Source organism: Talpa europaea, assembly GCF_964194135.1.
Source record: "Talpa europaea genome assembly, chromosome: X".
In the NCBI taxonomy this organism is placed as follows: Eukaryota; Metazoa; Chordata; class Mammalia; order Eulipotyphla; family Talpidae; genus Talpa; species Talpa europaea.
Genome location: NC_140081.1, coordinates 17,438,730 through 17,458,243, shown reverse-complemented (window position 1 = coordinate 17,458,243; position 19,514 = coordinate 17,438,730). Strand labels below are relative to the sequence as shown.

The 19,514-nt window shown below is 44.4% G+C and overlaps 2 protein-coding genes across 2 annotated transcripts; both read right to left on the bottom strand.

The window, feature by feature from the left end:
• Positions 1-4,612: 4,612 nt before the first annotated feature.
• LOC311187466 (melanoma-associated antigen B1-like) lies at positions 4,613-5,679 on the bottom strand (the record flags this gene model as incomplete). Its single annotated transcript, XM_084258877.1, is given in 2 exon segments — positions 4,613-4,695; positions 4,698-5,679. Coding segments are annotated over 2 exon segments (1,065 nt in total).
• Positions 5,680-15,826: 10,147 nt separating this feature from the next.
• MAGEB3 (MAGE family member B3) lies at positions 15,827-16,888 on the bottom strand (the record flags this gene model as incomplete). The annotated part of the gene is made up of 1 exon (XM_084258876.1): positions 15,827-16,888. One exon carries the CDS (start codon positions 16,886-16,888, stop codon positions 15,827-15,829), a length of 1,062 nt encoding a protein of 353 aa, XP_084115002.1.
• Between the last annotated feature and the right edge of the window lie 2,626 nt (positions 16,889-19,514).

Below are 19,514 nucleotides of genomic sequence, written 5' to 3'. Positions count from 1 at the left end.
AATGACATTACAGATACCAGTGTAGGTTATGTGCTAGTGCAGGGATAAATGAAGAAAGACAGAGCTGGCCACTGCAAGTCTATTGGCCCCGGCAGTCTTTAAAAAGGGAGGGGGGTCTTGCATATGCTGTTACAGAAATGTCCCATATTTGGGCCTCCCCGGTGGCGCAGCGGTTGAGCACAGTGCTGTGAAGCTGTCTGCAGCCTCTGCAGCACCGGTTCAATTCCCGGCCAGCCAGGGAGATTCCCGCATGGCGCAACAGACCTCTCCTGTCTCGCCTGCTGCTGCCCTCAGCAGTGCTTTCGGTCCGTCTGTCTGTTCTGTTCCCCACTCTGCCTCTGGTGAATCCTCTCACCCTCCCGTGCCTCTGGCCTGTATCCCAGCTATTGTATAAATAAAAAATAAATCTTTAAGTTAAAAATTAAAATTACAAATAATTAAAAATTTTAAAAATTTTAAAAGTTAAAAAAATTAAATTAAAATTAAAAAAAAAAGAAATGTCCCATATTCACTTCATGAAGTTACATGAGCAAGTCACAGAACAATATGGACATTGTTGCCCCTGTATGTTACAGATTCAGTACATGTATTTTGACAGCACATATATGGGTGAAGAAGCTTCAAATCAGCTTTAAATAGGCATACACCACACTGTTTCTTATGGTTACTTTTTTTTTAATTTTTCAGAATTAACTTTATAAAATAGATTCACACATATATGAATGCTCACATTTTAATTATACTTTATAAAGTACATTTTGTTTTACTTTTATATATTGTCTTTCTTATGAAATGAATGTTAGAAATACTCATTGTATCTTGTTTATGAAATTTTGGCCTGTTTATTAAATGGTTTAAAAAAGAAATCTGCTAATATATAGTTATTCCTTATTTAAAGTTGCCATTACAGCCAATTATGTTGAATTAATTTTAGCAATCCTCTGAAGCAACCATCCTGTTTGAGAATATTTTTTCTCATTAGAGATTATCTTATGGTTACTTTTGAAAAGGGCTGATGGGTGAGGAATGTTACAAGGGGAGAGATTTGATTTATCCGTGTTTGAATTTTTTATATCAAGAATACATGCACTACTATAGCTTTGCTATTAAAATATTTAAACAAGCCCAACAACAGAATGGATAGTTTTGTAATACACAGCTAAAGTAACTGCTAACTGTTGCAACAGAGAAAAGCTAAAATTTGAATGGCTTCATACAACCAAAAAGTTTATTTCTTGTGCATATACAGGCTGATGTGAATTGCCAGGGGCTCCCTGCTCTCAGGTACCCAGATCTTCAGGCTGTTTCCATCATGAAGCTCCACATCTCTACATGGGGGCTCCATGGATGCTACTGAGTGGAGAGAAATCATAGAGGGGGCACACTGACTCTTGTGACAGACATACTTTTACCAACACATCAGGTCAGGGATTAGTTTCGTGACTGTTGTTAACTACAAGTGGATTAGGAAGAGGGCATACTCGGTGACAGATATTTTCAAACATAGGAACACCTCTAATTTTAAAAAGGGCCCTGCAAATCTCAGCAGGGAGGGCTCGCCTTTGTTACTCAGTAGCTCTTTTCTGCGCTGCCATATGCTGTAACCTGTACCATCTGTTGGCTGAGAATTTTCTCCTACCTTTTGGGATAAGGTGAAAGTCATAGTTACTGGACACTTGACTGAAAACATCTGAACAGGTGCGACTAAAGCACACTGAAAAAAGGAGCATTTTCCCTCAGGCAGGTACAGACAAAAAAAAAATCAGTTGTGGGCTGGTGAATTATATATTTTTTTTATTCGCAGCTAGAATGTCTGCCAAGAAACAATTTAACACCTACAAGAAGGACTTCAAGGTGGGTTTTTAGGAAAAAGGCCTCAGTAGATGTTTGTTTACAATCATTTCCTGGTCCTTCTCATCTGCCATATAGGACGGAGGCTTTGATTCATGACCACTTAGTTAAGTTCACTCATCAGTGCATGGAGTGGGTGGGCAGATAAGATACTTCACTGAAATCCTACTGCAAATATCACCGATGTTTCCAAAATGGTCTCTATAGCCTCAGGATCATCAACTGAGTAGATTCCATGTCAGATCAGTCTACCTACCCGCTGACTTGGTGAAAAACTTTGAGTGAAGTGGAGGCATCCGGGGGAATAAGGAGGTGTCTACACTTATGGTCTGAAGGGATCAAATATGTGAAAATGTCCATAGCTAGTAGAGGTCCACAGGTCCCTTATGGAAACTGCAGGGTGTTGGGGTGCTAAGTAAGTGAAGGTGGGGGTATGACTGTCTGTCCCACTGGCAGCAGGGTGCAGCCTCTGGAGCAAGGGACAGGGAAGAGCCGTCCTTGATCAGGATCCAGCTTGGACGGGGAGGGGCACAGGTAGACAGGAGAAGACCCCCAAGAAGGGGACTGTCAAGTAGGAAAGTGCTGGGACTGGACATACCTGCTGGCGCCAGGGCTGAGACAGGCCTTCAAGAATCCTGAACTAGGGGCAGGAGGAGCCTGGGAAAATAAAGCCCCCAGACAGTCCCCAAATTGTGTCACTGCCCAATTTCACTTTCTTTAGGCCTGCTTTTAGCACTTTGGCACAGGATCCTTCTTCTTATTCCCTGAGAAACACTAGTGGACTAGTGAGAAGTGAAATGAATTAAGAGACAAGGTCTGTTTCAGGCAGGGAGGCGTGGAATCCTGTGGGCCCTGGAGGAATTCAGACCAGGTTCGACTTCCAGTTCTGACACTGTCCCATGAGTGTGAACTTGGCAATACCGCAAGTTCTTCATCTGCCAGCCCTGTCTAGTTAGACTGTTAGAAGGGATGTAACACATGAAAAGTGACCGGCACAGTGATTGGCGATCACAGGGTCTTTAATGAATGTCAGTTTTTATTACACTTATTTTCACACGAGAAGAAGCTGCCCTCATCCTGGGCATGCTTTGTTGGTTTGCTTTAGCCAAATGTCAGACTATGCAGTACTCTGGGACAAAGAAAACCCAGTCAGCCAAAATACTATTAGCAAGTAACACTAAGAAAAATTTCCCCATGAGAGAATATGATATTTAGTGTGGAAAGAGGAATTTCACCAGGATTCAACACAAAGCTTGTAGATTTTGTGTCAAGGACCAGTAATTGCCTCCCTCCTGGTCCTCCCAACAAAAACACCCTTATTTTCTTTTTACTACCACCAAAATCAAGCCCTACTTTGGAGTTTTGCCAAATTACACTCAAGATAACCTAGTACATGGAGCACGCTCTGGCCCACCAAGCCCAGGGCAGAGTGCCAGCGCAGTGGATGGGTGGCAAACCACCCAAGGGCTATCACACCTAGTTCTCAGAAACTTCCTGGAGACATTATGCACACAACACCCAGATTGTGCCCTGGGGCAACAGCCCAGGAACTCTTTTGTCCCTTCCCCAGGTGCTGATCCCCTCTGGCTCATGCACAATCCCAAAGTTCAGGGCTTTTTCTCATTCCAGACCATCTCTCAAATTGGAGGCCCCTGCTCATGGTTACCACAGCCTCATCTAGGCCATCATGTGCCTCATTTAAAATGACTTCCCCCAGAGGGACTTGCCATTTCCCAAACCCCAGAGTCCAACCTCCAGGAAATGATACTTCAGTGCTCTCATCTGAACATCCCCTCCCCACTGCTACCATCTGCTCAGCTTTTTTTGTAAAATAATTTTTTAAAAGATTTATTTATACATACAAGAGCTGGGGTACAGACCAGAGATGCGGGGGGGGTGAGAGGATTCACCAGAGACAGAGTGGGGAACAGAACAGGCAGATTGACTGAGATACACTACAGAGGGGAGCAGCGGGCAAGACAGGAGAGGTCTGCTGCGCCATTAGGGTTTATCTCTGGCCAGGCCGGGGATCGAACTCGTGCTGAAGAGGCTGCAGACTGCTTCATATGCACAGCTTTTTAAAAAGTTAACTATTAAACTTGTCTTTTACATGTTAGAGATCATAACACCAGGTTCCTCATGTCGTAACTGCTCACAGACTCCAAAAATCTACAGCAGTTCTAGGGTCTTCTTTGTCTTGCCATCATCGCCATTAACACAGAAACTTCCAAAGAGCAGATGCTCAACTAATGATGGATAAATGAGACATTGGGCAAAGAATGACATTTTTTTTTTTTTACTGTTTAATATACTATTTAATCCTTGAATAATACATTGAGAACAATCAGATCTTTGAATTCTACAAAGACAAGCAAATAAGGCAAACCAAGATTTGACAGAGTTTTATTATATTTTAAAACTACAGTTACATTTTTACGTGGTTGTTTCATATTTTGAAGAAAATCCTCATTCCAAAGCCATGTTATCTTATTCTGGAGACAAAAAAGATTCAAGGATTTTCAAATTGTATGACACAATAACAAAATGCAGACTCTTAAACTTAACAAAGAGCAATAAAAGTGTGATCTGTATTGTTTAGGAACTTGGTTTTGAATCTAAATAAGCATTCTAATAAAGAAACAACATTTGAAAAGATACTAATGTATACAATGAGCACAATCAGGATACCTATTATGCTATTTCCAGCTCTATCTTAGCCTCAAGATACTGTGGGTGGACCCCTCATCTGCTCAGCCCTCCCTTAGAGGTGGGAGAAGCAGGAGAAGCGGGAGGAGAGGCCTCTCTTGACCCTGGAATGTGCACTTGCTTTGGAAGCTGTGGCTGGTTGGCTGCAGCTCTGGCTTTAAATCTCTCTTCTTCATCTCTCAAAGCCTCTTCATAATGGGGTGGGAAGGCACTAGGGATGGTACCATTGACCTTGGCCAAAAACTCCAGAATCCTCATCTTGCTGGTTTCAGCTTGTGCTCTTGGACCCCACAGGAACTCGTAGCGTGGAGGATCACTGCCTAGTATCCGCCGATACTCCAGGTACTGCTGCTGCACCATATCTTGGGTGATGAGCTTCCTGGGCTCCCCGAAGATCAAATGTGTTTGCCCATCATGGATCCCCAAAATATTCAGGAAATTCCAGACATCTTCCTCGGAGGCACGGTTGCCATTCAAGAAGATCACACCCAGGAGAGGCATCAGAAGCCCGTTTTTCGGAAGCCCCCAGCTACCTCTGAAACTCCCATTGTCGGTGAGGTCTAGCTTGTTGACCAGGGTGTAGGCGTGACCTCCGGGCTTGACTTCCTTCAATTCCAGGCCGAACGCCAGCTCCATGTTCTCGGAGGCTCTCCTGAGGATCTCGGGGAAGTGATCTTTGTACTTCTTGCTGACCATCTTCACCATATTTGCCTTCAAAATGGGCTCCTTCGCTTTATACTTCTCCAGCAGGAACTGTATCAATATCCCTACCTTCCTGGTGAGAGGATCTTTGCGGGTCTTCCGAGTGGAGGCTGCGAGCCGAGAGATGTGGGCAGTCACCTCCTCTTGGCCCCGGGCACCTTCCTGGGACCACGGGCAGGAGGCCCCTGCCTCAGGGCAGCTAGCCCCCTGGGTCTGCTCCGGCTCCTGGGGAGGGCCCGCAGCAGGGGAGCTGGGGGGAGTAGCCTCAGATTTAGGAGGGGGTGAGGAGGGAGAAGAAGCCAACTCTTCCCCCTCTGCTGAGGCAGCCTGGGCCTGGGCATCACTGAGACCCTGAGTCTCCTCCCGGGCCTGGTGACGTTTCTCCCGGGCCCGGAGCTTACTCTTCTGACCGCGAGGCATGAGGACCCTGGTCAGGGATAGCAGGCACCAGTGTGGGCGGCAGAGTAGGTGATGGGGGCACCTGGAGGAGGGAGAACGAGAGGGTGTGAGCATCTTCAGCAGGGCGATGCCTCCTTGGATTTTCAGAAACCTTCCTGCAGGTTTCTGTGAGGGTCCTGCCCTAGGTCAGCCTGTGCCTGAGAATCCTGTGAAGTTAGAACGACTGAAGGGGCCTATGCTCTCATATTAAGGCCCCTATCACCTTGAATCTCCACATCCCTCCCTTCCAGTTTGAGTAATTACAAGCAATGAAACTGAATTTGAGTGGCCTTTTAATGCAACCCACAGTAGGGTGCCAGCCCAATGGCTCCTGAATTTCCAACCTCAAAAGAGTGTCCCCCTCATTTCTCAGAATCTCCCTGGACCAAGGTGCACGAAATATCTCGTCTGTGCATGGTGCTCCCCTGCACTCGGATGGTGTACAGGACACATCTCATACCCGACCCGGATGGAAATTTTGTCTGATTTACTCACAATTCCAAAGTTACTTTTAAGGGAAGTTTTTCTTTCTCAGCTTTAAGCCTCTCAACTCTGAGACCCACCATCAAAGTGTCTGGCTCCTGTTCACTGTTTCTGCAGCCTCATTTAGTCCACCCTACAGGCTAACTTAAAAGGACCCAAAGCCTCAAAATGCCTTGCCTCAGGATATTTACATTAGATTCCTCATCTGGAAACTTCCTCCTTCCTTCTTCACCCTTATTTTGACTGGTCCTTTAGCTCTTAGGGAGTATCTCACCACCTATTTTATGTGAGAGTTGCTCTTAGTCTCTAAAATTTTATAGGCAGGTGTTAAGTCTATTTTTCATAGCATTCCCAGTACTAGGTGGGAGGCTCCCAAAGAACAGATGTTAAATTATTGTTTGGACAATGAAAGAGCAAGCTTGCAAGTCAAATTTATTGATTTAATTTCTCCTACATTCTTGACTAAGCTAAACCCACACACATACCTATACCTCAGTTTTACAGAGAAACACTCAAAGGAATAAAACTAACCAATTGACTAGTTTTTACTTTGTTTTCCTGTATGTCATGATCACAGACTTTACTGTGGAGTAATTTCCTTTTTCATGAAGATGCACATTCCAGTGTCATGTTATATCTTGTTCTGAATGGCAAGAAATGATTCAAGGATTTTCAATTTGTTCTACATAATTTTTATTTTTCAACCTGATAAGCTCCAATAAATGTGCGAGCCAAGGCCCTCATAAACTTAGATTCTGAAGCTAAAAAAAAAATGTAATTGAAAGGAACACCATTTAAAATTAGGAAAAAGAAAATGTCTAGCTCCACTTTATCCATATGGTGCAGGATCACAAATACATTCTACCCTGTGATCCCATGAGCCCCTTTTGGGCCCTCCACTGGTTAAAAGATTGACTGCTTCTTTAACCACAAAGTGAAGAATCTGTCTCAGACCTGGGGTGGTGGGGTGGTGGGAGGAGCCGCAGACCCCTCATTGGCCATGGCAATCCTGCCAGCCCTGATTTCTCAAACTTCCTCCTAATGGTATGGGAAGGTACTGGGCATGGCAACATTGACCTTACCCCAAAACTCACACATTTATAATGGTTTCATATTTGGCTCAAAGACTAGCTTCTCTCCTAGCTGCTCTTTTGTCCAAACCCTGCTTATCTTCATCAATTTCATCTCTCTCTCTCTCTTTTTTTTTTAAAGATTTATTTATTTATACAAGAAGCAGGGTACAGGCCAGATGCCCGGGAGGGTGAGAGGACTCACCAGAGACAGAGTGGGGAACAGAACAGGCAGACTGACGAAATACACTGCTGAGGGGAGCAGCGGGCACGACAGGAGAGGTCTGCTGCACCATGTGGTATCCTCACCGAGCGGCAAGGATCGAAGGGGCAGGGCGCTGCAGAGGCTGCAGACAGCTTCACAGCAGTGCTCAACCGCCTGTGCCACCAGGGGAGGCCCTCTTTTTTTTATTGAGGAAAAGAGAAGAAGTTTAATTTGTTGACAAATGAGGAGGGCAGCAGACTCATGTCTGAAAGACAGCTGTCCTGTTCTTTGGCAGAGTGCAGGGGTATTTCTACAAGGGGAAAGAGAAAGGAGATGGGCTAGGGTCTGCAAAGGGGAGGGGGAAGGGGTCATCTCTCTCTTTTTCTTTTTCCCCCTCTCCCCTCTCTCTTTCTCCCTCCTTCACCCTATCCCCAGAACATACCCCATATTAGTTCACAAAGATCATACCCTGTGGGGACTCAACCTGAGGGGGTGGGGGGAAGCAAATATTGTTTAAAAACGAACAGTGATGTAAAAAATAAACAAAATTAAATAAAAATTATTAAATTAAAAAAAGATCATACCCATTCTTTTGTTTAAAGCTATATAGTACAATACTCCATTATGTGGATACACCATAATCATTCAATCAATATATTTGTGGACACTTATGTATTTTCATATTGCTGTGAGCATCTCTTCAGGGGTAAATTTCTTAAAAAGTGGTTACTGAGTCAAAGGTAAATGCCTATTTAGTTTTGTGATACATTGTCAAGTTCTATAAGGTAACATTTTGAGATTTTCTGCAGGCATTTTCTTAAGTAGTATTGGAACTGAGAGTATTCTTAAATAATATAATAATAAATTAAGTAATTTGGTGCTAACTTTATCAGGTTTAAATATTTATGTTATGTTTCATAAAAAAACATTTGGAGCTTTTGTTTCATTTTCTTTGCTTTGGAATAATGCATGAGACCAAATTCATTCATTTGCACTTGCAGAGAGAATAGTATAATCAACACTCAATGTACTCATTTCTCAGCTTCAGTAATAGCAACACATGGCCAATCTTATTTCATCTATACCCATCCCACTAGTCCATTCCTTGAAGCAAACATCTATAACAACACTTATTATGTATCTTTAGAAGGTAAACCTTTTAATTACAAATGTAATCATAATACCACAGGCACACTGCTGTAGGCAGAAATCCAAGATGGACTCCTAGATTCCTGGCCCCTGGGGACACACATCTTCTCCCAATTAACTGGTCAAACACCTCTGTAGGGGCTGCTATGAAGGCATTTTGTGGGTGTAATTAAGGTCCCAAATCAGTTGTCCTCAAGATAAGATTATCCTCCATGGATCAGACCTAATCAGATGAGCCCTTAAGTGGGACAGGGCTTTTCCTTGGCAATAGTTGTTCAAAGAGTGAGCGCCATTCAATGTGAGGGAGAGTCTCCATTGCTGACTTTGAAGATGGAAGGGATTACATAGTGAGGCCTGAGAGTGACATCTCAGCTATAGCTAGCTGGGAAAGGCGCACCTCAGTCCTTCAACTTCAAGTAACTAAATTCTGCCAAAACCTGCATGAGATTGCAAGGAGTTCCTGAGCTCTGGATGATAACACAGTTATCTGACACTTTGATTGCAGCTTTGTGAGATTTATTGCCTAGAAATCCAGCTACACCCTGCCTAGACTTGAGACCTACAGAACTGTGAGATACTAAGTGTTGGGTGTTTGAAGCTATTAAATGTATGGTAATTTGTTATACAGCAACAGAAAATGGAAAGGTTTTTATCTATAGTTTCAATTTCTTTCCCTTTTGATTAGATCTTTTAAGATCTACTCTCTAGCAACTTTCAAATATACAATACAGTATTATTAACTATAGTCACTATGCCATACATTACAGCCCAAGGAGTGATTTATTTTATAACTGGGACCCTCGACCGGTGGCCGGGGATTGAACTGGCGCTGCAAGAGGCTGCGGGCAGCTTTGCAACCCAGCGCTCAACTGCTGCGCCACTGGCGAGGCCCAGGAATTTGTGTCTTTTGACTATCTTTATTCTTTTGCTCATTCCCCAACTCCCACCCACCTCCTACCCCACCCTACCCCTGGAAACTAACAATCTGTTCCCTGTATCTCTGAGTTCAGTTTTTTTTAAAGTGATTTAACATTGGTTTACACATGCTATACATTTCAAGAGTACAGCTTCATACCTTGACATATGTATATACCACATCACACCCAATAGCAAAGGTGTAGTTGCCATTCACTGTCATCCAATTAACCTCCTGTACCTGTTAGATCCACCCACCCCCATCCCCTTTGGTGAACACCATTCTGTTGTCAGAACCTAAGGGTGTGTTGTTTGTTTCATTTTGTCAATTTGCTTTCTTTGTATTTCACATATGAGTGAAATCTCATGGTATTTGTCCTTTCTCTGTGTAATTAATTTCACTTAGCACATCCCCTCAAGGTTTAAGCATTTTGTCACAAATGGCAAAATTTCCTATTTTTAGATATGACTGTTTAGTATTTCATTGTGCATATGCACCACATCTTCTTTATCCATTCATACATCCATAGGTACTGAAGTTGCTTCCATATTTTAGCTATTGTGACTAGTGTTATAATGTACATAGAGGTGCTATCTATTTTAATTAGTGTTTTCATGTTCTTTGGAAAATACCCAGAAGTGGAATTGCTGGAGATCAAATAGAAGTTCTATTTTTAACTTTTTGAGGAATCTTCATACTGATTTCCACAGTGGTTATACCAATTTACACCCCCCACCAACAGTGCACAAGGGTTACTCTTTATCTCACATCATCACCAACATTGTTTCTTGTGTTTTTGATAATAGTCATTCTAGCAGGGTGAGGTGAAATCTCATTGTGGTTTTGATTTGCATTTCCCTAATAATAGTGATAAAGAATATCTTTTCATGTGGGTGCTGACCATCTATATGTCTTCTTTGGTGAAATGTCTATTTAGATCCTCTATCCATTTTTTTAATTGAGTTGTATTTTGTTTTTTGTTATTAAATTGTATGAGTTGTTTATATATTTTGGATATTGACCCCTTGTCTGATATGTGGTTTGTAAAGATCTTCAGCCACTCAGTAGATTGCATTTTCATTTTAACAATGGTTTCCTTGACTGGGAAGACACTTTTTAGTTTGATGTGTCTTCTTTATTTTTGCTTTTGTTTCCCTTGCCATTGGAGTCAAATCCCCAAGGATTTGACTAAAGCCATTCTAGGGGAATGGTTTGTTTTGTTTTTAGATTCCACATTACAGATAATACAGTATTTGTTTTTCTCTGTCTGATTTACATCACTTAAATAAAATAAAAATTACATCACTTAATAAATAATATAAATAAAATAAAATAAAATAAAAATTTACATCACTTAAATAAAAATTTGGGGGCACAGTGCCCCCAAATTCCACCCATGTTGTTGCAAATGGTAGATTTTCCTTTTTTAGGGCCAGATAATATTCCATTATATATGTAAATATATATTTATATAATGCATAGGTATTCTTATATATGGAATTATTATATGAAATATACATTATATATAGCATGGTGCATATATACCACATATATACTTTCATGTGTGTGTATAAATGGAGAAATAAATTCCAGTATTGGTATATGTAAATTCCTATGCATATTGAAAAAACTACACATGGATGTTTATAGCAGTCTTATCCATAATTGCTAAAGCCCAAAATAAATAAACCATGGTACTCCCAGACAATGCACTATTGTTTAGTACTGAAAAGAAATGAGCTATCAAGCCATGAAGACTTTGCGGAAACTTAAATGTGTATTACTAAGTGAAACAAGCCAACCTTCCATACTGTAACTATATGATATTCTGGAAAAGGCAAAATATAGTAACAGTAAAAAAAAAAATAATGGTTACCAGGGGTTAGGGAGGAGAGAGGTGTGAATACGCAGAGCACAGAGGATTCTTAGGGCAGTAAAACTGCTCTGTATGATACTGTAATGATGAATACATGTCATTATACATTTGTGAAAAGGCAAAGAATGCAGAACACCAAGAATAAAGCCTACTATAAACTATGGGCTTAGTATCTAATGCTGTGTCACATGGCTCCATAAACTGTAGCAAATGCACCACCCTGGTGGGGAGTATTCAGAGTGGGCTGGCTGCATGTGGGGGAAGAACGCATTTGAGAACATGCTGTACTTTCTGCTCAACCATGCCATGAATCTAAAATGCTTCTAAAATTAGTTTTTTTAAAAAGCAGTGCTGAGGATAAAGAAACAAAGCAAACCAACCAAGGAGACAAAACAAAAACAGAATCCTAGAGTCTGAAAACAAAATGGGGCTTACCTGAAGGGAAGGCCAAGGGAATTGGGCGGAACCTGCAGAGGGGGCCAGTCAGAGAGAGGTTAAGGGGTGCTAGAATTTTGGTGGTGGGTATGGTAGTTGCGAAGCTGGATTCCTGAAACTAATGTAGTATTGTGAGCCAATAGCACAGCAGTAGGGGAAAAAAAAGTGCTGAAGGACTCAACCTCACACCCTGCCCTTGGGAACTGAAGCCTTGAGCGGAGGGAAACTCTTTTACCTTCTCATGGGGATGGTGTGTTGTCCTCTCAATCCTCCCTCAGTTTCACTGATTTGACTCCTGCAAGGGCCTGAAGCTTCCCTCTTTCTTGATCTGAGGACATTTCCTCACATAAAGGCACTTTCCTGGGATCCCACAGGGTGAAGGAGAGTGGCCCTATTTGGCTACACCTGCTCCTGATCTCCTAAGACCGATGGCTGGGGCAGGCAGGCTGAGACCCTACGCTGGTGACACTAGTTAGAGATCCTAACTCAGTCCCCTAAACCTGAATCCTACAAAGGCCTGAGTTTCTTCCTCTATTGTCCCATGACCTCCCCACTCAGATCAAGCTCCTCACTTCTCTGATACCACCCCCCCCCCCAGCCCCTGGAGAAAGCTGTGAGGCTGTCCCTGTCTGGCATTTAAGCCCCATCTCTCATGAGAATAGGGAGGATTCTGCAAGGCTCCCCTGCTATGGGTTAGTGGTCCTTGGACACTTTAGGGTACTCACCTTTCTCCTGGCACACCTGGGAAATCCTACTCTACGGACCTGAGTCCAGCACCCTCCATCCAATGTTGTTACCTTCCTGACCTCCTAAGTAGAAAGCAGGTTCAGCCACTTTCTGTCAAGGCTATTTGGAGATTCTGAAGGCTGACAGCAGGGTCAGAATCTGTTCTGGATGGGTGCTTTCTTTTTTCTTCATTCCAATTCCTCACCCTTCATCAATGTCAGAGACTGGGACTCCTCCCCCTACTGACATAGTCATCCTCCTATGGCAGGACTCACCAGTCTCTGAGAAAGCTGAACAATATATGATGAGGTTCTCAGGCTGATGGTTTTGCCTGGTATGTTGCTCTCGCCTGCCCTCCTCTATGGGGTCTTCCTCCTCATTCCTGTCTCTCAACTAAAGGCTCCTCAGAAAGGTTTCATCCTGGCCAACTCTTGACCACTTTTCCTTATTGCAAACCCTTCAGAGGATGATTCCCCAACCCAGAAATGTTGCTAGGTGGAGAAGCTGTCAACACAGGGTGGAGACCCCAAGATAGATGTGTAGTCAGAGAAAAAAAAAAAAGCTAAATATTCCTTCTCTTTATGAGTCAGATTTAGCCTTTTGTTTGAGGAGACTTAATGTTCTGCAGGGAAGCGGCTCTTCTTAGGATGACGTTGTGCCCCTGATCATTTGAGATTATCTGACTTTGGAGATGTAGATGATCATAGTATCACCAAATATGATCTCCTCTCCCTTACAAAAACTTCTTAAATATTTCGATAAGTTTATTGCTCAGAGAGTCCTTTTTATCACCTGAGGTACTTTTTGGAGTCATAGATGAAAGGTGAATTATGGCCCCCAAAGTCTGTCTCAAGCTGAGAGGAGGGGAAACGTGTGGACTTCAGACTCATGCAGGCCAGGAGCCTAGTTCCAGCCCTGTCACTTAGTAGTCAGGTGAAATATGGCACATGACCAAATTCCATGAGACTCAGGCTCACACCTGTGAAATGGGTTTGAAAAGCTCTGTCTTGGGGACCACTGGAATCTAATTTCAGTAAAGCCCTGGCTCAGTGCCTCATCTGTACTGAGAATGGAACAAAAGCCTTTTTCCTACTGGAATTAACTTATTCCCTGGAGCTTAAACCCACTACACTGAGATTTAACTTTTTTTAAAAAGATGTATTTTATTTATGCATACAAGAGCCAGGGTGTAGGCCAGAGGTTGGGGGTGGGGGTGGCAGAATAAGAGGACTCACCAGAGACAGAGTGGGAGATCTACTAAAATACACTGCTGAGGGGAGCAGTGGGTGAGACAGGTGAGGTCTGCTGTGCCATGTGTGTTAGTTCCCCAACACAGGGATTGAACTCCTGCTGCAATGTCTGCTTATAGCTTCATAGTGCTGAGACTTAATCCCTTGTGCCACCAGGGAGGCCCTGATATTTTACTTTAAATCCAGGATATATCAGAGACTATGCAGTGTTCTGGGACAAAGAAAACCCTATCAGAAAAAAATGCTGCTTAGCAATGAAAACTAAGTAATATTTCCCCACTAGAGTTTGTCCTTCCATGTCAGAGGGAGGTCGCCTTCCTCACTGGGTTTAACACAAATCCCCAAAATATTTCAAGGACAACTTACCTCCCGCTCAGCTGCTGTTCTTTCTAAGCCACTCCTGCTTTCATTCATTTAACCGCCAGCAAAAATCTAGCCCCTGCCCAGAGTTTGCCAAATGATGTTAAAAATAACTTAATGTACAGGATATTTTAATGGACTGAGCTCTGGCTCCACCAATGCAGGGCGAAGTGTGCCAGGCCAGTGCATTCTGGGCATTTCACCTCAAGAGAACATCACCCATATGTCTCAGAAATTCCCTGGAGGTGATATGACTAAAACATCTAATTTGCAAACTATCTTCACCCACCTGGGGATATGTGCGCAGGACACAGTTCCATTCCTGCCCTAGGGGGATTCTCTCTGGTTTACCCTCATCCCAAAGAAACTGTTAAAGCAGTTTTTCATTTTAGGCTTAGTCTTTCAGTCCGGGGCCAACATCTGAGGGTCTGGCCTCTGCTCATGAATTATCCCGGCCTCTGTCTAGTCCACCACACAGCTCATTGAAATTACCTCCCACCTACTTGGAAAAAGAAGAACTCTTGCCATTTTTGACAACATGGACCTTGAGGGGGTTATGCTAAGCAAAATAAGTCAGGAGAAAGACAAATGTCATGATTTTACTCATTTGTGGAATATATATATAATTGATATACATATATATATAATATATATATATATTATATATATGGCAAATGAATAAAACAAAGCAAGCCTTAAGACACTGACAATGGAACTGTGGGCACCAGACAGAAAAGAGAGGGAGGAACGAGTATAGGGGGCCAGATTGGTTGGTGGTAGATCATGACCGGACATTTGGCGGTGGGTGTGGAGAGAAATATGCAGTTACTGAGGTGAGAAACGCACACCTGAAACCTACACAATGTTGTAAACTAATGTTACCTCAACTTAAAAAAAAGTACTTCCCACTGAGGGACTTGCAGTTTCCTGAAGCCCAACACTGCCTAGCTTCAGGACATCGCCGGACTGCTCTCACCAGGAACTGTCTCTCTCCTTTCTTATCCTGTCTTTTCATTTGTCCTATCAGTCTTAGAGCATATATCACCATTTTCCTTACACGACAGCTGCTTATCACCTCAGTAATTTTATAGTCAGCGAGTATGTTTTCTTTTCTTGACTCTCCCACTACTAGCATGGGATCTTCTACAAGCAGATGCTCAATTAATGTTTGGGGAATAAATGAGCCCACGAGCAAGGGGTGTAATTGATTATGATTGAATTCTATACTCTTGAATTTGTCACATATATCTGTTATTTATAATCTTATAAAACTCAAAGTATGAGAGATTAGGAGAGATCCCATATATTTTATTGCTGAAATTTTTAAAAGTTTTCAAGGAAATGCATATTCTAATGCCATGTTAGCTTGTATGTACTATGTTTTCTTGTATATCTAAATAGGATGAAAGTTTTCCAATCTGTTTCACAAAACAGCAAAACTCTTATTCTTAAACAGGATAACTGTGACGAATATAATTCATTAACATAGATTATAATGCAAGATAAGTTTTTGTTTTGAACTATCAGCATTTGAAAAATAGAAAAATATGCAGCTAAATCTCCAAACTACCCATGCAGAACAGGAACATAGAGGTATTATATGTGCTGTTCCCTCAGCCACACTCAGCCCTGCACTTCTTGGAATGATGACTGCTCTCTTCACCCACGAAGGGAAAGATTTGGGCCAACTTCACTAGGTATGACAGAGCTGCTGGCCCTAGGACATTCACAGGCCATGGCACCACTGTTGGCCTCTACTGCAATTGTGGCTTGAATTCTCTTTTCCTCCTCTTTCAAAGCTTCTTCATACCAGTATTGGAAGGTAGTAGGGACTGTGTGATTAATCTTGGCCCAAAACTCCAGGATCTTCATCTTACTGGTTTCAGCATGGGCCCTTGGGCCCCAGAGAAACTCATAGCGAGCTGGGTTGGTGTTGGGCACCTGGCGGTATTCCAGGTACTTAAGCTTCACCAAATCTTGTGTGATGAGCTTTTTGGGTTCCCCATAGATAAAGTGCCTCTTTCCAGCATATATCTTCATCTTATTGAGGAATTCCCAAATGTTCTCCTCAGTGGCACAGTTGCCCTTCATGAAGATCAGCCCTAGGAGGTTCATCAGGAGACCCGTCTTGGGAAAGCCCCTCCTACGACTCACTGTTCCATTGTTGGGGAGATTCATTTTGCTGACGAGGATATACGAATGTTTGGTAGAGTCTACTTCCTTTAAGTCAACACCAAATACAACCTCCATGTTGAAAGAAGCTCTTTCGAGGATCTCAATGAAGTGCTTTCTGTACTTTTTATTGACAATCTTCAGCATATGTGCTCTGGTAATAGGTTTCTTCATTTTGTACCTGTGTATCATGAACTGCACCAACATCACTGCGACCCTGGATAGAGGGTCATCCTGAGACTGCACAGTGGAGAGTGGAAACGGAGAGGAACTTTGCTTTTTCCCATTTCCACTGTTGATGCCTTTCTGTGATCTTGTGCGAGAACCTTCATCAGAACTAGTGGTGATGGGTAGGGTGCTCTTAGCCCCCTTGACACTGCCTTGCGGCTTAGCACCAGGCTTTCTCTTAGTAAGAACAGGAGCAGATGAGGAGGGGAGCACGTCCCCCTCAACTGCAGTGGGCCGAGCACTCCTCAGACCCTGCTGCCCCTTTTGGACCTGGTGGCGTTTCTTACGGGCGCAGAGCTTACTCTTCTGACCCCGAGGCATGATAAATGTGGGCAGGGCAGCAGAGGACCTGGGCATGAGAAAAGAGAGGATGTAATAGAGAGCACCTTCAGCAGGAAGATGCCACCCTAACTTTAAGAAGGTTACCTCTGCAGGTTCCCTCTAGGGCAGTGTCCTAGGAACCCACAGGACTCCTAAGCTTATCCCTTGAGGACTCTGTGGAAATAAAGTGGGACAGGCTGCAGTCCGCCAGTCCAACCCAGCGGTTGCTGGGGCCTGGAGCAGCGGCATGCAGGTCTAGTCTCTGCAGAGCGCTCTACTCTGGACACAGGGGTTTGCTCAGTTCACAGTGAAGACCATCATATCAACTTTTGGCAGGGCCTGGGCCCTGTCCTCTGTATACTCTAACTTTACACGGAAGACCCAGCTCTATATCATGGGATACCTTAAGGGGCAGTGAAGGGGAGCCTCAGCCCATCATCCTTGCCAGGAGGCACCCACTGCTCACAGCCCTGTGGCCTCTGTCCTGGGTTTGTTGGGGGTCCTCAGTCTGCATAGAGGGACTTCGCCTCAGGTCTAGCTACAGCCCAGGACACCTTGGCTAATCTGATGTCGCTCAGATCAAACAAAGGCTCTCACCATGATGCCTACCAAAAGAAAGGAGGGTTCACGTATGCTTGACCTCCACAATTGGGCTCCTCAGTGCTGTAAGCAAAGAAGGGGGACCCTCTGTTGCCTCCCCTTTTGGGGATATGGGTGGAGCCACCATTCGGTATTCTTTTCTCTTTTTACTTTCTTACATCATTGTTCACTTTTGTATAATAGTTGATTTCTCCCCTCAGGTGTAGCCCCTATACATCTCCCATCACCACCTCACTCATGAACCACCACCATAGTCCCTTGTGCTCTTCCCTCCCCTGTTTTGATCCCTCCCCTACCCTGTCCCCTGCTGTATGCCTCAGATCTATAATTTGCCTGCTAGTTTTATATTTTTTTTTCCCTCTAACCCTTTGTAACCACCATTCTTTATTCGGGGTCCACACCTCCCTCTGCAGAACTGAGGCCACTCAATCAGTCCAACACCCTCATCTCTCCGGACCTCTCTAACAAAAATTATAAGGGCACCTCAGCCTGACAGTTATGGGTTTCCCCAAGGCTACAGGAAGGGGATGAATGTATGAGAGTCCATTTTTCAGAACCAGCATTTCCCTAGTCCTCACCAGGTCTTTGACTTGAATTTTGGGTAGGCCATAGGATTTCTCCCTCCAATAATCTGGGGAGTACAGCCTCAGAGGAGAGCCTTCAATTTCCTGTGTCCCTGGAGAGGGAAGTCTGATTGTCTGGTTCATTTATTTATGGCCACCCCTGCCTGGTACCTTCCAGCAATGAGTGCAGGAGCACTACTTGGTGTTGCCACCTCTCATTGGGGGGAGAGTCTCGTAATAGCACCAGAGGTCCTCACCTCCACTGCAATTAGGGCCTAAATATCCTCCCTTTGACCAAGAACAGAGGTTACTCCTTAGCCCAAGCCCACCTCTACCCTCCTCCCCCCCAAATGTTTCAGGCAGAATTCAGCCTTCCATGGCGGACAACAGCAGGGAGAACTAGTGGAGTGTCCCTGATTATGGGTCGGGGTGGTCCCTTCAACTGCACCCAAGATCTTTAGCTTGATTCTAGATCAGTTCTGGGAATGTCCTGTGGCTCACCAGAGGCTTCCAACCCCTTTCCTCGCCCCCAGATCAAAGCCCTCCCCCCGTTCCTGACCTCTGAAATGGAAGTCAGGATGATCCACATTCACATTTGGCCACGCTACTCAGGGGCCGGGATCAGGGGCCGGGACCCCACGGCTCTGGAGTTGGTTTTCTCTAAGTCCCCACTTAGGGTCCTCATCCTCATCAGAGCCCAGAGCTCCTCCCATTATTGAACTGAGTCCACCGTCTCCAAAGAAAGCTCTGACCTCCTCGAGCATCCAGAGGCGGGAGTTGGGACGGCTATTAAAGCCAGGTCTTGCCGGAAGCTCCTAGACCGTGGGCAGGGGCCGCAGCTCGGCGTTGCCATCCCTACTGGGTAGAGGTCGCCGCGTGAGGACTGGGACCTCTCGGGACTCTAGTTAGGACCTAGGTTTCCATGATCTGCAGAATCCAGGGCTACTTCCTGAAGTCGAGACCCTCTTCCCTTAGACTATATTCAGCGCGCAGCCTGATGGCTCTGACAGGGCCTTCTACTGCCCATCACAGGGGCGGGACTTCGTTACGCCGCGGAGAGAGGGGGGGCTCTTGAACCCACGTTCGGCTCCGCAGGTCCTCACCTTGACTTCAGAGAGGTCTTGATAACCCACCCTGCGCACCGCGATCACCGAATAAACGCTCCTGCACGCGGAGGGCTAACCTTAGAATCGGAAGTCTGCGTACATCACATCCGGTCACTGCCGCGTGGGGTCTCTTAGCACTGACGGCAGGAGCGGGGTTCTGAGGTCCCTAGGTCAACATTCGGGTCACAGTCTTCACCTTGGTATCAGTCAGAGTCCGGGATTCCCCCCTCTGCTGAAAAGCTTCTGGAATCCACATCCACGAGCAGCGAGTGCTGTTACCCGCCCTGCTACCCGCCCTTCCCCTCCCACTGCCGCCCCCCCCCCCCCCCCCGCAAACCTTCACCTTCCTGAGTCCCT